The 15,792-nt window shown below is 55.7% G+C and overlaps 1 protein-coding gene across 1 annotated transcript; it reads right to left on the reverse strand.

Moving 5' to 3' along the window:
* Positions 1-10,858: 10,858 nt before the first annotated feature.
* Positions 10,859-15,211, reverse strand: LOC306815805 (ultra-long-chain fatty acid omega-hydroxylase-like). The gene is made up of 12 exons (XM_079332345.1): positions 15,007-15,211; positions 14,584-14,728; positions 14,229-14,282; positions 13,786-13,913; positions 13,205-13,329; positions 12,288-12,555; positions 11,953-12,019; positions 11,749-11,878; positions 11,545-11,678; positions 11,396-11,460; positions 11,237-11,319; positions 10,859-11,137 (listed from the first exon to the last, which is right to left on the reverse strand). The coding sequence occupies exons 1-12, from the start codon at positions 15,190-15,192 to the stop codon at positions 10,957-10,959; spliced, it is 1,566 nt and encodes a 521-aa protein (XP_079188471.1). The 5' UTR covers positions 15,193-15,211; the 3' UTR covers positions 10,859-10,956.
* Between the last annotated feature and the right edge of the window lie 581 nt (positions 15,212-15,792).

Here is a 15,792-nt window from a genome sequence, read left to right on the forward strand (position 1 = left end):
CCAGTGGCCCATGTCAGAGGGTTGCTAGGGAAGACAGTATGGATCCATCCTGCCTCGAGTACAGGCAAACCCATTTGTGGGATTGCCTTTGCTCAAGGACCAGGATGTACTTGGTGGATAATGCAGAAGGATGGAACAACCTGCTGTGTACCTCAGGGAGATCTGATTATAGGGTGAATTATACACAAATATCATTGTAGTGTGTTACCACCATTGTTTGTATGCTAGATCTTATGAATATGAGATAGAAGGAAATGTGTAAGTGACAAAGGCCTGAGCAAGTGAGAAGGAGGAAATGTGTAAGTGCTGAAGGTCTGAGCAAGTCAGAGGAAGTTTTCATATTGTGTTTAGTGAGTGTGTATCCCAATCATGTGTCAATGATCACGATATGGGATAAGGGGTGGAATGTTCTGGGTTGATGTTATGACTAGCTCCTCTCCCTGCCCCCCCCATCATGGAGCTGCCAGCCGCCTCCCCCGGGCTGCTTTAGCTAGGCTGCTGCTTCTTGCTGCCCCTGGCTGCTTTTGCTTGACCCTGGCTGCCCCTCTCCTTCTCTCCCTTCTCCTCATCCCCAAGATTTGCACCAGCTCCAGAGGAGATGGATCTGAAACTCAGAGACTGCCTCTGGAAGTCTGCCAAAGAAGCTCTGCTGCCCTTCCCAGCGAAGATCAACCAAGCTCATCCCTCTCCCTCTTGGTGAAATTTTTTGGTCATCTGGGTCTGTGCTGGGAAGTGTTTCTCTTGTGTTTTTGTTAATAAATAAGTTTTTTTTCACTTTCCCCTGAAGAAAATTCTTTCTGAGCCCGATGAATGAAGGAATTGGGGGGGGGGCCTCCTTTGGTAGTCTTTCCCCAAATTTGTCCTAAACTTGGACAGTGAGCAACACCTAAGAAAGGCCAGCTGGTTATTTAACACCAGAGGTTCCACCAACCAAGCAGGCCCAGCCCAGTCTGAGTCCTTACATACAGCCGATGGAGACAAAGTCCCAGTGGTGCATGCCAGAGGTTTGTTAAGGAAGACAGTTTGGATCAATTCTGCCTCAAGTACAGACAAACTCCCTGGTGTGGTTGTCTTTGCTCAGGGACCAGACTGCACATGGCGGATAATGCAGAAAGATGGAACACCACGGTTTGTACCTCAGGGAGATCGGATTGTTGGGTGAGAACAATATGCAAATATCACTGTTTGCTAAATGTTACTGCTATTGTCTGTACATTGCTGTACACTATGCATATATATATATGCATAATGCATATGTGTGCAGATCTAGAATATATATGAGTTTTGGTAGTGAGATGACAATATGGGGATAAGGCGTGAAATATATGGGGTGACTTTGTGATGTAGAATTGTATCCCCATTCATCTGTTTAGCCCAGAAATAAGTTTTGTACCTTTAAGGCTGGATCTGAGAGTAAAGAGTGGGAAGGAAAAGAGGTGGAATGTCTGAGGCAGTTGTTTTCAAAACATACAGATAAGAGTTTCATCACTTCACCTCCTGGACTGTGCTGCCGTGGTGGACAGAGGGAGAGAGCACCCCTTTGCTTTTAGTTTTTGACTAACAGAAGCAGAGAAGTTCCCCAGATGGCTTTTTCTTTTTTCCTGGAATTATTTGAGCCTGCCCTGGACTGGGGACTGGGGGAGCACCAGGAGCTTGCACCTGTTGCAGTGTGCCTCTTGTAAATGGTATGCTCTGTTATTGCCCAAGTTCATGGTTAAATCCAGAATTATGCCGTCCCACCCACTTTGTCAATCTATCCTGAATTACCTGTCAATCCTGCTTTGTGCCAGCCCCCTGCTTGGAATTCCCCTTTGGAAATCCCCTAAAACTCATTATTCCATGTGACCCAGTTTTCCCCACTACCTCTCTCATTGGACAATGCCATTGTTAACCCTGCCCTATAACCCTCTTCAGAATTTCTCCAATTTCCTAATAAATTGTATCTTCCCCTTGAACCTCCCCCATATTTAAGTCGTTGCACCTTCACCATTTTTGTCTTGTGCCCTCCGAATTCCCCAAACTAATACATCCTTTTTATCCTATGCAAAAGACCTCCCCCTCCTCCTCGCCTCCTTCAAATGCAATCTGGCAATCTTTGGTCATAGCCAAAAGGCCATGGAGCCATAGCTTGAGCCACATCCAAGACTCCTGTTCCTGCTGTGTGACCCACTCTAGGCACAGGACCACAGTGACAAAGTGAGTGCAGCTCTGGCCATTGTGTCCTGCACCTGTGGCCCACCAGCACCTGGCCTGGGCAGTGGCATTTTCCAGTGCTGGAGGGACTGAGAAAAGACTCAGCTGAGCTACCACCCACAGGAGAGAGACTTTCTGAATTTGTCACCTGTTCAGAGCAGACAGAGGTTTTGTTGTTTAATACAGTTAATTTTTTTTTCTGCTGGGCAGTGCTTTTCCTGTTGAATAAAATAAAGTTTTTTCCACTTCTCTCTGAGGAAATTTCTTCCTGAACTGGTTGGGGAAGGAGTCGCTTGGATTTGCTTCCAGGGTGGGGGATGGGACCCTTTGAATTTTTTTCCCAAATTTGCCCTAAACCAAGACAGCTAAATAGCCAAATACCTCATCATTAGTAATGTGCATGAATGGATGAACGAGATTCCTACAGTCTCTACCTCCTATCCAGTGAAACCAAAGCCAAGGGAAGAGGCTTGGCAGAATCAGGGGGGGAAAGAAGACCCTGCTGAGCCTGGTGCACACTCAGCAGTGGGCTGATCTCCTGTTGGCATTCTGGCCATTCATACCACTACTCTGATCATTTTGGTGAGCACACCTGGCCTCCTGGGTGAGGAGGGAAGGCCTCCCATGCTGGCAACAGGCAGACCATGTGTGAGAACCCAGTGGATAGAGCTGGCCTTCCATGACCATACCTGGCATGCTGTGGACACAGGGTACACCTGGTCCCCTGTTCCAGTGGGACAACAGGGCCTCCCATCCCAGCAGAGGGCACACCTGCTTCCTGTGATCAGACTTGGCCTGTGGGGGACACAAGAGTTTCCCAGGCCTGGGCTCTGGTGCTGTCCCTGCTGACTGAGTGCCAGAGCGGCTCCCAGCGACACCTGCCACATGTTCCTTCCCCTGCCCTCACCTCCCTGAACCACCAGCACCCACTGCAGTCCATGGTGGCATCAGAGCTGTCTCCAGCCTGTTCAAAAGGAGACAGATCACAAACAGGCACAGGGTGCCCATGGTGACATCTCAAGTCTCTCTGGGCTGCTAAAGAGCACTGAGGTCACATGAGGCCAGTGACTTCATGGTGACATGCCTGACCTCTTTCAGCTTCCAAAGACTTGTGAGCTCCCAAGCACTCACCAGAGGACAACAGATGTGTCTCTACATGCCAAGGAGCCCATTTGGCACAGGCACTCACCGAGGTTCCATGCTTACATCCCAGTGGTCTCTGTGATCCTAAAGAACACTGAGGTCACATGCAATCCCAAGGGCTCCATGGTGACATTGCAGCAGTCTCTCATTTGCCAAACCACACTGACCTCACAGGCTCTCACAGGGTCTCAATGGCAACATCACAAGTGTCTCCAAGATGCTAAGCACTCATAGCAACTCTAGGGTGACATTCCAGGGGTGTCAAAGGCTGCAAAAGAACCATGAGGTCACACACTGTTACAGGAATTCCACAGGGACATCCCAGGGGGCTCCAGGCTGCTAAAGAAGTGCTTTGCCACAGGCACTCAGAGGGGTTCCATTGTGACATGCCAGTGGTTGCCATGCTCCTAAGGAACACGGAGGTCACAGGCAGTGACAGCAGCTCTGTGCTGACATCCCTCGTGTCTCCACCCTGCCAAAGAACTCTGATGTCACTGGCACTGACAAGGGCTCCATGGTGACATCCCAGGTTTCTATGAACTACTAAAGAGCACTCAGGTCAAAAGCCCTCCCAAGGACTCCATCCTCACATCCCAGAGGGAGAAAGGTTTTTAAAGAGCCCTGAGCTCACCTGCACTCACAGGCTTCCACGGTGACATCACAGGGCTCTCTGGGGCTTCTTAGGAGCCAGGAGGTCCCTGGCAGTGGCAGGCACTCCGTGGTCACATCCTAGAAGACTCTGGGCTGCCAAAGAGAGGTCAGGAGCAGTCACAGGTAATCCATGGTGTGAAAAGCAAGATTCATTTTCCTGGTAAATTTCAAAATGTTTAATAAAAGACAGTAAGAGGCAAACAATAAATCAAAAGGTTATAAAGGTCAGGTGATTGACATTCAGCCAAGAGCATACACTAACTCAGAAAATATTTTTAAATGCATCAACATGTTGCATATTCATAGACTTTCATGCATTATTCAACCCGTAAATCAAGTTTTTAAAACTTTAATTTCTTTGGGTTTTTTTTTTTTTTTTTTTTTTTTTTTTTTTTGTGTGTGTGGCTCATGCTCTTTCTTGTCAGCGCATTCCCATATAACAGAGATCAATAGATTTCTTCCCTGGAGTTCTGGTGTTCATCAGCCCTGTGTTCATCCAGACAGGATAATCCAAGAATGTGAAGAATTTCCTGAATATCTTCTTTTTTTACCATTCTCTGAGTTAGTTATGTGAGCAAAAGCTTTTTACATCACCATGATAGCATAGTCCAAGAAATATAGATATTTGTCACATTACTATTTCAAAGTTTTGGTAATAGCAGAACTAAAAGAAACTATATTCATACAGCAAAGTTTTCCAACATTATACACATAGCATTCATTTTAATACTTGCGAAAAGCCAATAATATAATATGTAATTATAACAACGGTGACATCACAAGGGCCTTTAATCTTCCTCCCCTCTCAGTCACCCTCAGCACGCCCCACTGCTCCCGGCAAGGGAAGGAGGGAGTCTTTAGGAGCCGCCGGAGCTCCTGCCCCGTCCCTGCACGGGCAGCAGCGTGAGACCCTAACCCCGGTGTGCGGGACTCTGAACCCGCCGCGCCCCTGCCCCGCCTGCCGCCTCCATTTCTGCATCGCTCCCTCGCCCCGCTGCGCTCCTGCTCGCCCGGGCTGGAGAAGCAGCGGGGGAGGCGTGGGAAAAGCGCCATCAAACAAAACTCCAAGCGACCCGCACAGAAATCTCCTTGGCAGAGAGACACCGGGCAGGGCCCCGCCATCGCCCGCAGCCCGTGCCCGGCCGCACCGTGCCCGGCCCCGCTGCTCGCCCAGCGCAGCCTCCTCCTCTCCCGCCATCGCCCGCAGCCCGTGCCCGGCCGCACCGTGCCCGGCCCCGCTGCTCGCCCAGCGCAGCCTCCTCCTCTCCCGCCGCCGCCCGGGGCCCTCACGCTCGGCTGCCGCCGGCGGGAAAAGCCCTTCCCGTGCTGCCCCGCGCCACCGCCGAGCCTGAGGGATCCTGAGGGGCTGCGCGGGCAGCGAGGGGAAAACAGAAGGAAAAACAGAAATCAAAAAGAAAAAGCGGCCTGGTGGTGGCGGAAAAGGGAGACTAACAATTACCACACTCTCACCTAAGACTCCTGCCCATAGCCGCAACTCCGCCTGCCGCGCCGAAAAATAAAACGCCCCGCAGCAGAAACACAAAATTCCCTCCCCTCAGAGCGCAGAGCCAAAGCCGAAAGCCGCCAAGGGCGCCCGGCCCTGCGCTGCCGCGGCGGGCGGGGGAACTCGGGGCGGGCCGGTCGCTTCGGGCCGGGCTCTGGGGGCAGCGGGGCCGCGGCGGCGCAGTATTTCTCTGAATATTCAGGAGAAGCCAATCCCACAACATGTGTTTGTAGCAGCGGCAGAGCCGCAGCGCCCAGCGCTCCCCACTCCCACCCCACCTGCGCCACCCCCTCGCATCCAGCGACCCCCGGGAGCGGAACTGGGGCTCGGGGGGAGGGGGACGGCACGGACGGATCTGCACTGGGGGCCCCGAGCCCCCTGCCCAGCCCTGTGAAGCGCGGAAAAACTCTCTATACCGCACAAAATAAGGTATAAGAGTAGGTATGTATTTATTCAGCGCTCAGGGGGATAACTCCTCCAAAACCACGCACACCTTTGGCGACCTGCACCTCTCTTTTTATTCTCTACAAACTACAATTGCACAATACACCTAATACATATTCATTGCCTGCTCTGCTTCATACTACAATTAGCTACACGCCTCTTTCTGCTCCACACGGCTCCTTGGGAAAAAGGAAACAAGTGTTCCTCTCAGTTGAACATTTCATCTTGTCTCCTTGCACATATTCTTTTTACTCCTTTGCTCATCTTCTGGACTTTGATACCAGTTTTCCTGGGTTCAGGGATCTGGAGAATCCCCCTTATCCTGTGATGCCTTTGTCCTTGCATCCTGACCGCCCACCCCAGCTCTTTATCTTATCCTGCAGCCTTGCTCTCCCCCGTTCTTGTAAGCACCGTAAATTCCAGCAAACATAGGGTTTTGTCAGCCCCCTTCTAGTCCAAGCATTTCTCGATGCTCGATTCCTAACTCTCAGTTGCTCTGTCTCCCCTGCAGGCTCAGGGGGTGCTGCCCCCTCCCCAACAGCCGCTGCTGCGGCGGCCGCGGGGCACAGGGGGTGGCAAAGGGGGGTCCGGGATGCGAGCGGGGGAGCAGCGGGAGGAAGAGGAAGAGAGAGGAAGGGGAGGAGAGAGGAATGGGAGGAGCAGGAGCAGGAGGAGCAGGAGGGGATCAGCGGGCGCAGGCGGAGAATCGCGGTGCTGCAGGGCGAGCCCGCTGAGCCCGCAGCTCCGCTGGCCCCGGCAGCATCGCATTCCTGCATCCCGCGGGTGAGCGCGGAGGGGAAGCTCGGCTCGGGGCTATCGCGGCAGCTCCGGCACGGCTGGTTGGGTTTTGGATTCTTGGGGGATGAGGGTTGGTGTTTGTGCCTCGCAGATTCGGGAATCGAGTCCCAAATGTATTTGGGTGTCCGTGGGAGAGGTATTGTTTTATTGATGTGAGGAGGGGATGTTTCTGGCTCTTGCAGGAATCCAAAGCTGAGCCGTAAATGCTCCTTGGGGGGATTTGGAGGGGCCCACGTGGCCATGGCCCGGTCCCGGCGGGGCGGGACATCGGTTTTGGGGATCCCCGGGAGAGGCGGGGGATGAAAGGCGGGAGCCCCGGCGTGGGGAGAGGGGCGACAGCAGAGCTGGGGGACCCCCGGCAGCGTGGAGGGGAGGTGGAGCCGGGAGATGAGTGGGGTGCGGGCTCCCCGAGCCTGGAAGGGCTGGCGGGGAACGGGGGAAGCCCTGAGTGCCTGGAGTGGGGGGATGCTGGAGAGGGGGACCCTGGGACCTGAGTCAGGATCAGGGCAGGATGAGCCCTGGTACACACAAAACTCCCTCAGCGTGCCTGAGCAGGAGCCAGGAGAGGGGGAATCCCCAGGATCCACGGGTCTCCATCAGCTCTGAGAACAGAATCCCCATAACCCCAAAGTGAAGACAGTGCGAACAGGGATCTCCTGGGAAAGTGTTTCTGGGCTCCTTCGTGAGTTTTGGTGGTTTTTATGAACACCAAACAGCCCAGGTATTTCTAGAGATGCACTCAGACAGCAGGACCTTCAAAGCCATATCAAGCACTTTGTTTTTCCCCCAAACCAAGATTTTCCATTCCCAAGTCTTATCCAGATGGAGGAAAAGGCTGTGAGGAACAGGAAGATGTCCCAGGACAGCCAGGCAGGTGAGGAGGAAATTACTGCCCCTTTCCCCCTCTGTCCTGCTGGGGAGGATTGGGGGCATCTCTTTCTCCTTCCCTCTGGCACAGAGGTAAATCCCATCCTCTTCTTGTCCTTCCTCCTCCAGACCAGGAGCTGAGGACGGAGACCAGGGAGGACAAATCCCCACAGCAGAACCTCGTGGAAGAGGCCATTTGCAGTGGCTCCACAGTGCAGGAATCCAACAGGGAGGAAAAGCCACGGAGATCCCGCACCAGGAGGGGCTGCAAACGCAGATCATGGGGATCCGAGGAGGAAAGACCCAGCCTGGGCCAGGCAGGCAGCCAGAGATGTGGCCAGAGCTCTGAGCTGAGGGTCCATGAGCAGCTTCATGATGGCAAAAAGCCCCTTCAGTGTTTGGAATGTGGGAAGAGTTTCAGCACGAGCTCCAGTCTCGTCCAGCATCAGATGATCCACAATCGGGAGAAGCCGTATGAGTGTGGGGAATGTGGGAAGGGATTCGGAGGCACCTCAGATCTGATCAGGCACCTGACAGTGCACACTGGGGAACGGCCCTACGAGTGTGGGGAATGTGGGAAGGGATTCAAGAGCAGCTCCAGCCTGATATGCCACCAGAGGACCCACACTGGGGAACGGCCCTACGAGTGTGGGGAATGTGGGAAGGGATTCAGTGTGAGGGCCCGTTTGACCTACCACCAGAGGATCCACACTGGGGAACGGCCCTACGTGTGTGGGGAATGTGGGAAGAGCTTTAGGATACGTACTGACCTCACCCGCCATCAGATGATCCACAGTGGGGTAAAACTGTATGTGTGTGGGGAATGTGGGAGGAGCTTCAGCCAGAAACACAACCTGATTGTCCACAAGATGATCCACACTGGGGAACGACCCTGTGTGTGTGGGGAATGTGGGAAGAGCTTCAGCCGGAACAGTAAACTGATTGTTCACCAGAGGATCCACACTGGGGTACGACCATATGTGTGTGGGGAATGTGGGAAGGGATTCACAGACATTTCTGGCCTGACCTGCCATCAGAGAGTGCACTCTGGGGAACGACCCTACGAGTGTGGGGAATGTGGGAAGGGATACACAGACATTTCTGGCCTGACCCGCCACCAGACAGTGCACACTGGGGAACGGCCCTACAAGTGTGGGGAATGTGGGAAGGGATTCAGCTGCAGCTCCAGCCTGATCTGCCACCAGAGGATCCACACTGTGGAACGGCCCTACAAGTGTGGGGAATGTGGGAAGAGCTTCAGCCAGAGCTCCAATTTGATCTGCCACCAGAGGATCCACACTGGGGAACGGCCCTATGTGTGTGGGGAATGTGGGAAGGGATTCCGTGACAGATATGATTTAATCTGCCACCAGAGGATGCACACTGGGGAGAAGCCCTATGAGTGTGGGGAATGTGGGAAGGCCTTCGCTGTCAGGTCCCATTTGATCCGCCACCAGAGGATCCACACTGGGGAATGGCCCTACAATTGTGGGGAATGTGGGAAAAGCTTCCATAACAGCTCCGAACTAATCTACCACCGGAGAGTGCACACCGGGGAATGGCCCTACGACTGTGGGGAATGTGGGAAGAGCTTCAGCGCCAGGTCCAGTTTGATCCGCCACCAGAGGACCCACACTGGGGAACGGCCCTACAAGTGTGGGCAATGTGGGAAGGGCTGCCATGACACCTCTGGACTTCTGCAACACCTGACAGTGCACACCGGGGAACGGCCCTACAACTGTGGGGAATGTGGGAAGAGCTTCAAGCACAGATCCCACCTGATTATCCACCAGATGATCCACACCGGGGAGAGGCCCTATGAGTGTACTGAGTGTGGGAAGAGGTTTCAGAGGAGATGGAGTCTGCTAAAGCATCAGCAGATTCACGTAGAGGAGAGGAGAGGCCCTTCTGCTTCCCCTAGTGCAGGAAGAGCTTTAAGAAAAACTCCACCCTCGTCACCCACCAGCGGATCCACGCCAGGGAGAGCCCTAACAGTGTCCCCAGTGTTGGAAGAGCTTCTCCCAGAACTCTGCCGTGACCCAGCACCAATGGGGGCACTGGTAGGGGAAGCTCTGTGAGTTCCCCATGTGTGGGAAGAGGTTCCTGTGCTGCTCCAGCTCCATCTCCTCTGTTGGACCCTGTTGGATGCTCCCCAGTGATCCATAGTCCTGGTGATCCATGTTGGGAATGCACTTGGCTTGTGGTCTCCACTTCTTCCTGGCTCACCATGGGCACCTGGACTCAGCAGGCCAAAAATCCATTGGGATGCAGACTGACATCAGGAATTCATTTGGGACAGCGGATTTTACTTTCCACCTCAAAAAATTGCACTTTTGTATCCCATAATTTCTACTGGCAGCGTCAATGAGTACTGGATGGACCTTGAGATCTTCACCAACCTAAACATTACATGATTCTACTTCTGTCTGGGCCACAGGCATCTTCCACAGCCAAATAGCGATGGACTGGGACAGAAAACCGAGATTTTGGAGACAATGGAGTGGAAAGTCGTCTAAAAACAGTTCTTTTTACCTGCTGAAGCCTATGCATACCCAGCCAGCATGAACAGGTAAATGCTTTTATTTGGGCCCTGATTTTCTTTACTTTTTCTTCATCCCTTCACCCAACATTGGGGTAAAAATAAAGACATTGAACTAAGACATTGACGTGGACATTGTGGGTGGGGACATGGTGGGCACGGGAATATGGATATGCACACAGACATGGGTATGGACATGGACCTGGATATGCATATGGACATGGACTTGGATATGGACATGGGCAGGGCTGTGGATGGAGATATCAGGCTTGGGGGGGGTCACAGACATAGATGGTGACATGGGGGAATGTGGTCATGGATGGTGACATGGCGGTATGGCCCTGGATGGTCACAAGTGGCCTAGGGGACAAGTCCATGGGTGGACACATCCACACCATGACATGTCCCATGACCAAGGTGTTATGGGCTAATGTTTGGACTAGCTTTTTTTTTTGCTTTTTTTTGTGCAGCTGCCAGGTTTTTTTTTAAACAGTTTTATTTAAGCTAGTGTTTTTTGGGTTTAAGTTGGAAAGTGTTTTTTTTGTATTTTTGCTAATAAAAAAGTTTTTTCCATTTTCACCAGAAAAACAATTCTTTCTAAACTCAGTAAAAAAAAAAATTGTAAAAAAAAAAAGGGGGGGGAGAGCCCTTTAGAGCTCTTTTTCCCCAAATTTATCCTAAACTTAAACACAAGGAGAACACATCCCCACCGCCACCACAATGTTGTCCCCTTCACGCTACCGTTGATTCACTGCTCTTCCCCTGGGTGTGACACCTGCCTGGCGGGATGTCCCCATGTTCTGGTGACTCGTGTCCCTCAGGCCACTCCCACCAGTGGCTCCAGCAGCAGCCAGAGCCCGTCCTCGGCTCGCAGGATCAGCTCGGGCTTGCGGCGCGGGGGTGGCCTCGCTGTGTCCCTCCGCAGCACGAACCGGGACAGTGTCAGTGCCACCACCACCTTCATCTCAGCCATGGCAAAGCTCTGCCCGATGCAGTTCCTGCCACCACATCCCCATTGTCACTGTCACCCCACTGTGATCCCAGCCAGGGATGGCAGTGGCACTTGGGGACACTCCTGTTCCCACCCCACCACATACCTGGGGCCAGCAGAGAAGGGGATGAAGGAGGACGGAGACCGTCCCTTGCTGTTCTCTGGGCTGAACCTCAGGGGATTGAACACCTGGGGTGACAGTGACACTGTGAGGACGCAGCTGTCACCACCATGGTGACAGGGACACCTCGTAAGGTGGCAATACCTCAGGCTCGAGCCAGAGCTCTGGGTTGTGGTGGGTCCCGTAGATGCTCATCAGGCAGATGACCCCTGGTAGGATGGGAATGGCCACTTTAGGGACAGCAGGTGACAGCAGTGGGTGGTGACACTGGGGACACACTGGCCACGCCATACCTCTGGGAATGACATGGCCGTCATGCAGGGGGACGTCCTCGGTGCAGCGCCGGGACACGGCAGTGACAGGAGGGTGCAGCCTCAGGCTCTCCTTGATGCACATGGTGGTGAAGGGCAGCTGGGACAGGTCCTCCCTGGGGACAAGCAGGAGTGACACCGTGTTCCCTGGCCACACAGCCAGGGGTGGCCCTGGGGACATCTCACCATTCAATGTCTGCAGTGTCCCGGCCAGCTAGGAGCTCCTGGACCTCTCGGCGGCACTGCTCCTGGTGCTCAGGGTGGCCAGCCAGGTTATAGAAGAGCCATGCCAGGCCACTGGCCGTGGTATCATGGCCTGTGGGGACATGGGATGAGTGAGGGGACACTGGAGTGGCTCTGCCCCAGTGGCACCTGGGAGCTCGTGCTCACCCTCAAACATGAAGGTGTCAGCCTCGGCCGCGATGTCCTCGTCTGACAGGGTGTGGCCGTCCTCGTCCTGCGGGAGTCAAGGTGAGCCATGGGCCACCTGGGGCCACCGGTCTATGGCCAAATCCCTTCCATGGCCACCGCCCTACAGGCACCACTATCCCACTGGCTACCCGCTCTATGGTCAATGCTGTCAATGGCCACCACTGTTGCCTGTGGCCACCGGTCTATGGCCAATCCTTCCATGGCCACCACCCTATGGCCACCATCATTTCCCCATGGCCACCACCACCCTCTCAACCACCTCCATGTCCCCCTGACCACCACCCCACGCCCACCTTGGTGAGCAGCAGGAGGTCGATGAAGTCCATGCTGCGTCCCTGGTGGCCATTCAGCCAGGCCTGGTGGCCCAGGCGGGCGAGTTCACGGTGCCGGCGCTGCACCACGTCAGTGGTGAAGGCGTGGACAGTGGCGCAGGCGCGGGCGAAGCGCCGGCCATCAGAGGAGAGCCTGTACAGCCACCATGGGTGGAGAAGTGGCTGGAGCTGGCGCCGGACCACCAATGAGCTCAGCTCCAGGATGGCCTGGATGTACTCGCTGGGCTGCCTGTGGGAACCAGGGACACTGAGGGACATTGGGGTCACCAGCATGGCCAGCAGAGACCATGGCAGGGCCTTGGGGACACCAGCATGGCCAGCAGAGACCATGGCAGGGCCATTAGGGCCACCAGCATGGCCTGCAGAGACAATGGCAGGGCCATTGGGGACACCAGCATGGCCAACAGAGACAATGGCAGGGCCATTGGGACCACCAGCATGGCCAGCAGAGACAATGGCAGGGCCATTAGGGCCACCAGCATGGCCAACAGAGACCATGGCAGGGCCATTGGGGCCACCAGCATGGCCAGCAGAGACCATGGCAGGGCCATTAGGGCCATCAGCATGGCCAACAGAGACAATGGCAGGGCCATTGGGGCCACATGGCCAACAGAGACCATGGCAGGGCCTTGGGGACACCAGCATGGCCAGCAGAGACCATGGCTGGCCATTAGGGCCACCAGCATGGCAAACAGAGACCATGGCAGGGCCCTGGGGACACCAGTATGGCCAGCAGAGACCATGGCTGGCCATTAGGACCACCAGCATGGCAAACAGAGACAATGGCAGGGCCATTGGGGCCACCAGCATGGCCAACAGGGATGATGGTGGGGTCACCATGGCTCCCAGGTTGGCCAGTGGAGACAGGTGGCACTCACTCCTGGCTCTCATGGCTGAAGATGCACTTCTGGAGCGTGTCCAGGGTGAGGAGGCTCAGGGGCTGCAGCACCTCCATCTCCAGCAGCCCCCCAGCAGCGGCCGCTGCTGCTGCCCCCCACTTGTCCTGGGGGGATGGATGGGGTCAGGGACTGAACAGGGACAGGGGCAGGGGATAAATTGAGGGGTGGGACAGGGTGGTAGAGGGGCAAGAATTGGGGTGGGGGTGTGGGACAGGGATGTGGTGATGAACAAGAGGTGGAGTTGGGTTTGGGGGCAGGTTTGGGGTATGGGACAGGACAGGATTTGGGGTTTAGGACAGGACTCAGGGTGCAGCAGTGGATGCAGGACAGAATTTTGTGTGCAGGACTCAGAGTTTGGGATGCGGGTAAGAGTTTGGAGTGCAGGTCAGGATTTGGGGTGCAGGACAGAATTTTGGGTGTAGGACTTAGGGTTTGGGATGCAGGTCAGAGTTAGGGGCAGAAGTCAGGATATAGGGTGCAGCACTTATGATTTGGGGTGTAGGTCAGGATTTGGGGTGTAGGTCAGGATTTGGGGTGCAGTGGGGACTCGGATCTCTCACAAGCAGCACGCAGGTGCTCTGGTTGAAGATTCCCAGGTAAGCCCGGAGAACATCCCCGTGGAAGGCGGGGGTCAGGAGCCGCCGGTGCCGTGCCCAGCGCTGCCCACTGCTCAGCAGCAGCCCCTCCCCTGGGGAGGGAACAGTGGGGTCGGCCCAAGGCACCCAGGGGGTGTCCTGCCCTCCACTGCCCTTGTGACACACCCGGGTACATCCTGGGGGCACCCAGCGTGTGTCCGGGTCACCCACTGCCCCTGTGACACACCCGGATCCACTGCGGGTGCCCAATGGTTCTGTCCCCAAAACTTGCTGTGTCCTCCCCTACGACACCTGGATCCATCAGGGGCACCCAGGGCTGCTGTCCCCACCCGTGTGACACCCGGAGGTGCTGTCCCGACCCGTGTGACACCCAGAAGTGCTGTCCCCACCCAACCCCCTCCACTTACCAAGCCAGGGCTTGAGGAAGCCATAGAAGGTTTTATCCTTGGGGGCCACGAAAGCTGCAACACACAAGGATGGGGTGGGCAGGGATTCACTGGGGTGGGGACACTGGGATGAGGCACCCTGTCTGCACCCCTTAACCCACAGTGGGGACCCTCTCCCGGCACCCACGGCCTTAGGGAACCTCAGGGACAGGTTGGTGGCCACTCTGGGGTGGTGTTTGGCCTGGCCATGGTGACACCTCTGGGGACCTGTGGGGTTGGGCTGGTGGCCACTGCCTGGGCACTGCCAGGTCTCTGTGCCAGGTGCAGTGACACCCATGGGTGGCCCTGGGGACCCATCTGGTGTCTCGTGTCCTACCTGAGGCACTGAGGAGTGGCCGGAGGGTGCTGGGGTGGAAGAGGCGCAGGACGGGCAGCCAGGGAAGTCCCCACCAGAGGCAGCCATGACGGTACCGGGCCACCAAGGCATCCACCTGCTGCAGACCCTGCTCTGTGCTCTGGCCCTGGGGACAACAGGGGACATGTGTGTCATTGGGGACATGCACAAGCTTGGGGACACGTGTGCCCTCAGAGCACTGCCAGCCTTGGGGACAAGTGTGTCTGTCCCCACTGTCCCTTTGCCAGTGCCACCACCCCATCCTCACTGTCCTCCCAAGTGCCACCACCCCAATCATTCCTTCTGTCCCATCACAGGTGTCACCACCCTGTCCCCATTGTTTCTTTGCAGGTGTCTCCAGCCTTGATCCCTCTGTCCCTGCAGGTGTCACCCCTGTCCCCTCACCATGCCAGTGTGTCCCAGCAACCAATTGCGCCATGGCGGGGTGGGGAATTTGTTCAGCTGGCGACAAGTGGCCCGGAATCGGGTGACAGCCAGCAGCGCATCCCAGAGCCACCGCAGCAGCAGGGCCACCAAGAAGGTGCCCAGGGCCACCACGGCCAGAGAACCCAGCGCGGCGGCCACCGCCATGGAGCCGCTCCTGGGGACAGGCTGGGGACAGGACAAGGGTCAGGCGGGGCGGTGTCACCCGCGGGTCACGCGGTGGCCCCGCGCTGGGTGTCACCGCATCCGGCTTTTGTCCCAGTGCGCGTCCTGGTGACATCGTGTCCCCGCCCCTGCCCCGGTGTGTCCCCGTCTCCCTGTGTGTGTCCTTGCCCCCCACCCTGTCCCCCCCACCTGTGTGTCCCTGTCCCTCTGTCCCTCTGTGTGTCTCTGTCCGCTCCGAGTGTCCCCATCCCCCTCTCCCCCGTGTGACCCTGCTCCCTTCCGTGCGTCCCTGTCCCTCCCCGTGTGTCCCCATCCCCCTCTCCCCCGTGTGACCCTGCTCCCTTCCGTGCGTCCCTGTCCCTCCCCGTGTGTCCCCTGCTCCTGCCCCCCCTCGCGGGATCCAAGTCCCCGAGGTCCCGGGGCCGTGTCCCGTCGGATGTCCCCGTGTCCCACAGGGAGTTCCCGTGTCCCATAGTGTTATAGGTACATATTACATTATTGGCTTTTCGCAAATATTACAATGAATGATATGTGTATAGTGTTGGAAAACTTTGCTGGGTGAATATAGTTTCTTTTTGTTCT

This window comes from Erithacus rubecula (genome assembly GCF_903797595.1).
Source record: "Erithacus rubecula genome assembly, contig: scaffold_237_arrow_ctg1, whole genome shotgun sequence".
Classification (NCBI taxonomy): Eukaryota; Metazoa; Chordata; class Aves; order Passeriformes; family Muscicapidae; genus Erithacus; species Erithacus rubecula.

Excerpts from the sequence above, each read along its gene's own strand:
- LOC306815805 (XM_079332345.1), bottom strand. The coding sequence starts at position 15,192 with ATGGCGGTGGCCGCCGCGCTGGGTTCTCTGGCCGTGGTGGCCCTGGGC. Across the intron at positions 11,879-11,952 it reads TGACACCTTCATGTTTGAGG|GCCATGATACCACGGCCAGT; the intron begins GTGAGCACGAGC and ends ATGTCCCCACAG. Across the intron at positions 11,138-11,236 it reads CCCTTCTCTGCTGGCCCCAG|GAACTGCATCGGGCAGAGCT; the intron begins GTATGTGGTGGG and ends ATGTGGTGGCAG.